Raw genomic sequence first — 9,083 nt, 5'->3', positions numbered from 1 at the left:
CTTCCAGCGCCGAGCAGCCGTCCTATCCCCGCCATAGCCCTCCTCCTTCCTGTAACGCGAATAGGGCCCCGTGTCCGAGAAGCGGCAGAGCGCCGCGGGAGGAGGAGGAGCGACGTGTGCGAGCCGGGCGAGGGCCGGTGCCTCCGGAGTACTTCCTGCTCATCGTTACACAGCACTTTTTCCGCGGTCCCCGCGCTTTTCCTTCTCCCGTCCCCTGCCGTCGCTCCCCCTGGCGGCCTGCAGGGATGCACAGCTCTCCCTCCCCTGCCACGTAACCGCCCCGGGCCTCCGCCGGGCGGGCGGGGTTCTGACCACCGCCGCTGCCGCCAGAGCCCCGATGCCGCCCGGCCCGGCCCGGCCCGACAGAGACACGACGTGACAGGACACGACAGGACAAGACACCATTGTGCTGGGGCTTAGGGGGCGCGCATCCCGCATCGTGACGTCACCCGCACCCTCGGGAATCCGAACCCCGAGCCACGGGGCGGAGTGCGGAAGGATGGGAAACGGGGGGAGGAGGGAGGGGAGGTGGAACCCGCGCATGCGCAGGACGGCGCGGCGGCGGGCATATAAGGGGGGCACCGCCCGGGTGGCCGCGGGATATTGCTGAGGCAGCTGTAGGTGGTAGAGCAAGCGCAGGCAGAGGCGAGCGGAGCAGCACCAGCCCAGGGACGAAACTTTCGGGTGCCTTCTTGCCAGTTATCCGCCGATCCTCCTCCTCGACGCCGAGCCGCCGCCATGGTGAAGAGTGTGGGCAGCCTGGTGAGTCCGCTAGGCGCGTAGCGGCCGTTGGTTCCACCGCCACGCCGCGCAAGGGGCGGCCCGCGGCCTTATCTTCCTCCGCCGGCGGCAGTGCCGCTTCGCCGTCTGGAGCGCGGCGGCCGCCGACCCCTCGCCATGAAGGGAATGGAGAGAGCTGCGAGGTGACCATCGCCTCCCCACCGGGAAGGGAGGCAGCGGGTGCGCCTGCTGGCGCCCACGGCCGCCGAGGGAAGCTGAACCGAGCAGGTGGCTGCCGTGGGCTTCGATGAGGCCTTGCCCTGCGAAGGCTGGCTGGCGGGCGGGAGGGAGGGAGCCGGTGTGCGTTGCGGACATAGTCTGGGTGCCGCGGGTGCCCGGCCAGGAGGAGCCTCCTTCGGCGCTGGGGGGGGGGGGGGGGGGGAGGAGGACAGTGAAAGGAGGACTTGCTTAGACTTGAAGCTTCACAGGGTCAGAGTGAGGCGGGAGGTGCGGTGATTTCGTATTATGACAGATTGTTGTTCATTTCCCTTTAAAATCTGAGGGAAATGTCTCAAGCTGGTAACAGGATACTGTAGTACCCGAATTTAGAAGTCCCTGCTTGCATACTGCTAGTGTGTAGGGACGGGACAGCTATCTGACCCATGAGCACGCTAATACTTGTGACCACAGCTTAAGTACCTGTGCAGGCAGAAACCTTCTTGAAGTTGAGGCAAACAAGATACCTCATTACTCAGGACCCGGAGACAGAATAGGTGTCAGTCCAATCTGAAATAATTCTCCTGGCTTGTATTTCTCCCCCTTCCCTGTTTAGGGAGGGGCAAAAAGGTGAAATTTTTGGGTAAGGTTTGAGGATTTTGTTATGGGTTGGAACAGCTTGAAAATGGAAAGTCATTAAACTTGGCTTTGGCAGAAGAGCCTGCTCTAACTTGAAGTGGACTAGGCTTCTGCGACCCTCCCAGCCATAAGCATTGATTAATAGTCTGTCGTACTTAAAGCATGGTTTTGTTCCTTATCTATAGAGAGCATGGACTCAACAGGCATGCTGACAACAAGGTTTAGCAACACCCAGAATATTTAAGCAGAGTTCAACTGGGGTTTCTGGATTACTTATGTTTTTCAGGAAAGCAGGTTTGTATTCTTCTTTCATAAGAAAATAGGAAACTTCTTCAACTACCTGCAAAAGTATCTATTGTAAGTGACATTTGTAAAGTAATGTGTATGTGACTGCTAGCTAGATATGGCCCCTTTCCTATCATCTCTTCAGAAACTGGCTAGCTTCTGAAGAATAGCTCCTTTAAGGGTGCTTTACTGATCCCTTTCAAATTCCTGCTGGTGGACAGAAGGAGCAGTTGATTCAGTTATGTGATCTTGAGATGAGTGACTCATGTAACAGGGTCTGACTGTGGATCATAATGCCTTTTACAGCAGAAGCTAGTGGGGTATTTAAACTGTTAAAAAGCTGGCGTTGCCAGAGCTTTCCTCTTTACACAAGCTGTTTATTAATTGAGTCAAGTAAATACTGAAAACTAGCATCTTCAGATGCAGAAGAAAGGCTGTCTTCTAAGGAGTTTGGGCAGTTGAACCTTCAACCTGTTTATGGCAGCTTCTGTGTTTAAAAAAAAACCAAAACAAACAAACCAACCCAAAACACCACTAAATTATGTAGTGACCGTTGGCAGTCAGCTGATGGCTGGGTTAATCCAAGTTCAAGGGTGCCTTGATATGTGTAGGAAATCATATTTACAGCTAAGGTCCGTGCCACCTAGCAGATTGATTAAAGCTATCTTGTCTACTGCTGAGAACCAAACATTCTTTTCAGCACCGTCTGTGGTCGATAGCCTTCATTTTGAGGTATTACCTGGTGCTGGGAATCTCTGCTGCACTGGAGATTGTCATTACTAGAGCCTTTTCTCTTACTTGGCCCTTGGAAACAGAGGCCTGATGCTAATGTATTTGTTGAATGCAGCATGTGCTTTTCTGCTGGAGGACAATACAAGCAAAATGAGGTCTTATGTGGGCTCAGGAGGTGGTAGTTATATGTTCAAAAAAAAAAAATAAAAAATGACAAAACCAAACAATTGGTCAGAGGCTTCCCCATTAAGGTGCTATCTGAAGAAAGTATTGGTTATTGAAGCTGTAAGATCATCTAATGGTGTGACGAGATGGTCTTGTTGTGGGATGTTCCCCTTAAGTTATAGAATCATAGAATCATGGAATAGTTAGGGTTGGAAAGGACCTTAAGATCATCTAGTTCCAACCCCCCTGCCATGGGCAGGGACACCTCACACTAAACCATGCCACCCAAGGTCTCATTCAACCTGGCCTTGAACACCACCAAGGATGGAGCGTTCACAACCTCCCTGGGCAACCCATTCCAGTGTCTCACCACCCTCACAGTAAAGATAACAAAGATGACTTGGTTTCTATATGACAGTTTGTCTTGTCACAGTTGATACAAAAGACAACTATGGAGGCCAATCCCATGGGTAAGGTAGCTTGTTTTGCCCCCACTACTGTTTTCCTTTAGGGAGATTAAGTTCTCTGGGAAAACTTTCAGGACTTCTCACTAGTTACATAATTTTTAATTTGCAAGAGTAAGCACCTTTGGACCTGCATCTCTTCACTCTCCCACAGCCATTTTAGCCAGTAATAAAGGTGACTCACAAGGTAACTTAACACCTGATTGTAGTCAGCATCAGGTCTTCAATGGTGTATGGCATGTGACCAACCAATCATGACCTCCTACCTTCCCCTTGCTTGGTGCAACAGCAGACCTGAGGTGTGTGGTCATATGACAAAACACATCCTAGGACTGGACTTCTTTTGCAGAATACAGTAATTATGAAGCCAGATGGAGGACTTCAGGGTAGGAAGAGGATGGTCTAACTGGCAGGTGCAGGAAGTGGAAACAGTAAAGAGCTGGTAGTGTTGCAGTGCAGAAGTATGAGAAGCTACACCAAAATCAAGCTCTAGGATTTGAAAGTGGGGAAGAGTGAGGCTTGAGTGAGAAAATTCTGGTTAGTAGTCTCAGGGAGCTAGCGTGGATTGCTGTGTAGAGAGAGCTTTGTTAGTGAGAATGGGACACTTCTGGGGCTGGGGGGTGGGAATGCATACTATGGCAATACAGGAGTGGGGCCGTGTGGAGAGACAGGAAAGTTTACTGTTCCAACAGAGTAGGTGAAGCGTTAGCTACTGATGTTACAGCAGAGTAGACTGAATATCCAATACACAAGGATGGAAGAACTTAAATGTGGAGGCTGAACTTCTGAAGATAGTAACGTTGGGAGGGAAAATGCCTTATTAACAGGCATGTAATGCCAGGTGTATTTGAAGTTTCAGGAGGTTATGAAGACTGTTATGTAGGTTATTCATACATAAGAATGCTGGTGCAGGACCTTCTGCTTGCTTGTTAAATATGCTTGTGACCAGTTTGACTGTGTACATTCTTGGCTACTCACCTGCATGTCATTCTTTAAGGGGGGGGAGGGTGTGGGGAATAGCTTACTAGAATAAAGTATCAATTTACTGTGGTTGATTACAGAAGCTGGCATTAATTATTTAACTTCTGCACTGCACAACCAACCACTGAGTACATGTGGCAGTAACTGTACTGCTGTTGGGTAGCTGTTGCTAACAGAGCTCTAATGCTCTGGTTTGTCAAGTTGGGGAGAGTTAAAGCAGCTATCTTTTATATGCATAATCTGAAATGAAGTTTATGTTAACAGCTGTCCTGAAGCTTGCCTTGCCGTGAGAATAAACTTGAGGAATGTTGAAGTGGCTTGCACTGGCTTTGGAAAAGACACTGTCAGAAAGTAGCTGATTAGCATTTTCTGCTTCTACCTGAGATACTTGTTTCCCTGCTGCTAGCATGCAAGTATTTATTTTAATGGCTTTCAGTTCTGCCAGAGCATTCACTTTTTGACCAGAAAACATGGCCAATGGCACAGAAGGACCTCTGAATTCCAAAGAACATTGTCCAAAAATAGTTGGTGCAGCAAACAGACTCAAAGCTCTAAATAATTCTTGGGTGTTACTTGAGTGGTCTGTATATGTGGCTTTTCTTTGGCTAGTGATGTTACATGTGAGTTCACTTGGCAAAATAAGTAAAAAAAAAATTAAATCTGAGGTCGCTTTAGAAAACAAGCTGTAGAGTAAATCACACAACATCATTTTGATGTTACCATTGATTGGAAAAGGCATCAGACTGGAGGAGTGTGGAAAAAGGATTGTTCTTTTAAAATTCTGCAGAGGGAAGTCTGTCCCGGAAGAAAATGGAAGTCTTCCTGCCAAAACAGAAATGAGAAACTTATTACTAAAAACTGTAAGGATCACATTCAGTGGTAACCCTGAACAGAGCTTCCAGAGTTGAGGATTGTAGGCTAGATGAATATCTAGCTTTTGTTTCCCCAGTTCAGTGAGTTGGAATGACAGAGCATTATGGTCTCTTTCTAACTGAAGAGTCATAAAACACTGGCTGATGCTGGCAGCGGTGAAAGCAATTCATACTGAAGCGCTTGCGTGATGTGTTTAAAGAGCTACCAAAATGATTAGTGTGTTAAGGCTGATAGCAAGCCAGCTTTGGGATTAGTCTAAGTAATTTCAGAAAGGAAGGGGGAAATCATTAATGTTTTCAATTCTTTTGTTCTTTTACAGTCTGAATTTGAGGCAGAACTGCAGTCTGCTGGTGAGAAGCTAATAGTGGTTGACTTCTCTGCCACATGGTGTGGACCATGCAAAATGATCAAGCCCTTTTTCCATGTAAGTAGCCTTTTTGTTTTTAATTGGCAACTGTATTAAAGTGTACAGAATGTTAAGCAGCACAAAAACAATAACATGAGAGAAACTTCTTTTTGCTACATGTGATTTCCAGCCTTTTCTGGAAGAGGGAGAAGTTACAGAACTATCTCCTTTGAGACTATCAAGTTAAATATACCACCCTTTTATATAGCTGGGAGCTCAGACATGGTTTAAGTTCTCCTGTGCTAATACTTACATGCATCTTGGGTCTATAGGGGCCTAACAGTTACATTGCCTCAAGAGGTGAGATATAGAGTGAAAGTGTTTATCCTTCTGTATAGTTACCACAATCCCTCTGCTTGTGCTTAGGTGGCAATGGTGCTAGCACCAGCGTTACAATTAATATGGATGTCTCTTAGAAAAAGCTTTCCTGGAACATTGTAACTGCATAGTTTCTTATTTTGTTCTAGAGTTTGTGTGAGAAGTATGGTGATGTGGTGTTCATTGAAATTGATGTGGATGATGCCCAGGTATGGTCTGGGGTGATGCTGGAGGCGGGGGGGGATTAGCTAATGAGTTCCACATGAGTGACAATGAAGATACCATATTTTAAAATGTCATTGCAAATACTGAAACAAAATGAGATTACCTCAACCTTGAGAAGCAGAGATTAGGGGTTTAGCACTTACACTGAAAATGGCAATTTTTTTTTTGTTAGAGGACACCTGAACAGAACAAACTGTCTTGGTTATCTTCACAGTTGAAGCTCTATGGCATGTATTGGGTAACTTGAGAACAGTGACCGTCTACTTTGGGAGGGAGCTTTAGTCTTAAGGCCTTAAGCTGCTTTGATGCAATCTCCCCTGATACTAATGGCTCACAGTTGTCTGGGGATCTGTCTGGTCTCTCCACTGCTCTTGACACTGTTGCCTCTTTCGTGTCTCAAGTGCAGTAAAATGACTGCTGTGTAGCAGCTCCAGCAGTGTCAAACTGGTACTTAAAGAATGTTGGATGGAAACACAAGAGTTTCTGTAATGCTCTTGAGCCTTACAAATAGTCGTATCTGTTTTGATTAAGAGGTCTTTTTTTCCAGACACAGAGTACAGGTATAGTAAATGTGTTTCTCGTATAGCATGAATTAAATGCTGAAGGGGGTCCTCCAGACTTACTTCAGGGAGATGTTAACACTGCACTCTTTGCTAGTTATGGACCACCAGAAGTGCTTTTACTTCATTTTGAGCAGTAATGGCTTTGCTCTGTCACCTAAACAAAAGGCAGCTAGTGGGGTCTAAATTTAACATCTTTCAGATGTGTACAGCTGAAGATTGTATTCTGTCTCTTCCAGGATGTTGCTGCACACTGTGATGTGAAGTGCATGCCAACATTCCAGTTCTACAAGAACGGGAAAAAGGTAGGCTCTGCTTTTTAGCAACTGGAGCAGACAATCTGAATGTTTGAAAAACAATTGGGAATATTAGACCCCTTAGCCTGCTTTGTCTTGGTAACACTTCTAGGGCACCACTGGCATGGCCTCTCAGAGTGAGCAAGTTCATCTTGGCTCTGCAGCAAATGTAGCAGGACCAGCAGTTAACTGATGAAGCAAACCCTATTGTTAACTGGTAGTGAACTAAGTGTTATAGGCCAGTCTTACAGAGCACCATGAGAGATTAGTAGGGTTAGATGTCTGGGTTAAGACTGCTAGTCTGCCTGTCTAGCACCCTGGTTTTTACCATCTTGGTAAAATTTTTTCTCTGGGTGCAGCTCATAGTTGAGCAGAGGATGTGACTATATGTGGTGGAATCCCACCCAAACAGGAGCCTTAAACATAGCTGAATATAGACACAGCTGAAACAACTGTTCAGATGCTTTTACGTAGTGGCAGTGTAACCTGTTAAGTGAAGGCCCTGTCCCTGGCAGAGGACCTGCTCTGCCAAGAGGTGGATGACGTGGAATTCAGACCATGCTTTGACATGGCTGCCTGTGCTGTGAAAGCTTCTCAGCTCAGCAGTTCTCTAGTTCAGACAAAGTATGTTGTCTCAGACTTTGTTTGCCAAACAAGCTGAAGGTAGGCTTTGCTAAAGTAAAGCACTGCCTGGATTGAGGTTTCATGGCTGAAGGCAATGGAATAACACCTTATAAAGTGAGCGTCAGGTGCAAAGTGACCTTCAGTTGAATTCAATATGGGGCCAAGTCATGACTAATAATGAACATTTGATGATTTTCTCAGGGTAAACTCCCCCAGCTTCTTAATGCAGTTGGGAGAATTGTGTTTATGATGTGCCGGGGTGTAGGTGGTGTATTTAACCCTGCTGTATGGCTTTTTGTTTTGAATGACCTTGGCAGTTCTATGAATACGTAAGTACCAAGCAAGCAGTTTCATGACCTTTAGTGCAATCTGCTCTGAACCTTGCACCCCAGGAGGAACTGGAAGACAGCACTGCTGTTTGAAATGTAAATGTTGCCTTTATCTTTCTGTGTAAGTTGCAACAAGCACAAATTTCACAGGATAAGCCAGGCTCAGGGCCAGGTCATTTGGAGCAATCATTTCAGGATTTGATTGGTAAGAGTCCTGAGCAGTCCAAGGTTAACCCTGAGCTACCTCTGTTGTGTAGTGACCTCCAGTCTCTTCAAGCCTGTACTCAAGTCTTACACAGCATTGGTTCAGGATCAGCTGTTTTCTACATGGTTTTACGTGTAGATAACAGATTTACTGCTGCAGCAGTAGCAGTCTGGAAGCGGTTCTTGTTAAGGCTTTTGAGGATGAAAAAACTTGTAGCAGAGTTCAGTAGATGTGTTTGTGTCTGGGTGCTATGCATCTAATATTACGAAGCTTTGAATGCAAAAGTTCTAAAATTCAATCTCCTTTTACAGGTGCAAGAGTTCTCTGGGGCCAATAAAGAGAAGCTGGAAGAGACCATTAAAAGCCTAGTCTAATCTCCAGCCATGGAGACTTCGAAGCATGACTGCTTCGGCTAAATTATAGCCTGTGACTTTTCTACTTAAAAAAAATAAAGCACGCTAGCTAGATTAAGTGGTGAAAACTGTCCTCTTGATCTATGTGAATGAGTACAATAAAGTGTAAATTCTTCACACTTGGATACTGCCTGTCTTTCAAAGAAAATGTGAGGAGTTTCATTATGTCATCAAGGTCTTGGGGTTTGCTGTGTAAAAGGAGTACTGTCTTGAGTACAAACACTTGTCAAACACAACCTGATCGATTTTTATTGCTGGGGGTGGAAAATTGTGTTGTGTGAGACAGCAGTGACATTGTTTTATGAGAAGTCCGCTGCCACCTTTCTCAGGTGGTAGTTACCAGGCTGTAATCCAAAGAGTGACAGTCCGGCTTGCAGACAAAGAAAGGGGAGTCTAGGGGTTGTAGAAAAGAGGGTGGTCACTGGGTGGGATAGCTTCTTTCATTGCCTCTTTTTAGCTAAAGACTATTTTAAAATTTGTCAAGCTTCATTTTAGACTCAAAGCTAAGACTTGCCTTATCATGCCATAATGTCAGTCCTACCATGGAAGTGTAAGGTGGGACTTGGAGCTGCTGCCTTTTTGCCTTCTTGTTGTACCTTCTGGTTGTGTTAGTAGCAAAGTGTGTTTAGTCT

At 46.0% G+C, this 9,083-nt stretch overlaps 1 protein-coding gene across 2 annotated transcripts; it reads left to right on the top strand.

Moving 5' to 3' along the window:
* Positions 1-541: 541 nt before the first annotated feature.
* LOC308232419 (thioredoxin) lies at positions 542-8,568 on the top strand. Of its 2 annotated transcripts, XM_080638624.1 has the most exons (5): positions 553-762; positions 5,395-5,499; positions 5,949-6,008; positions 6,824-6,889; positions 8,350-8,568. In XM_080638624.1, the coding sequence occupies exons 1-5, from the start codon at positions 739-741 to the stop codon at positions 8,410-8,412; spliced, it is 318 nt and encodes a 105-aa protein (XP_080494750.1). In that variant the 5' UTR covers positions 553-738; the 3' UTR covers positions 8,413-8,568. The 2 variants fall into 2 exon arrangements, with proteins under 2 accessions (XP_080494751.1, XP_080494750.1); XM_080638625.1 differs by lacking the exon at positions 5,949-6,008 and having other exon boundaries at positions 542-762.
* Positions 8,569-9,083: the final 515 nt, after the last annotated feature.

This window comes from Psittacula echo, assembly GCF_963264785.1.
Source record: "Psittacula echo genome assembly, chromosome: Z".
NCBI lineage: Eukaryota > Metazoa > Chordata > Aves > Psittaciformes > Psittacidae > Psittacula > Psittacula echo.
The sequence above is the reverse complement of the archived record's forward strand: the minus strand, read 5'-3'. Positions and strand labels throughout refer to the sequence as shown.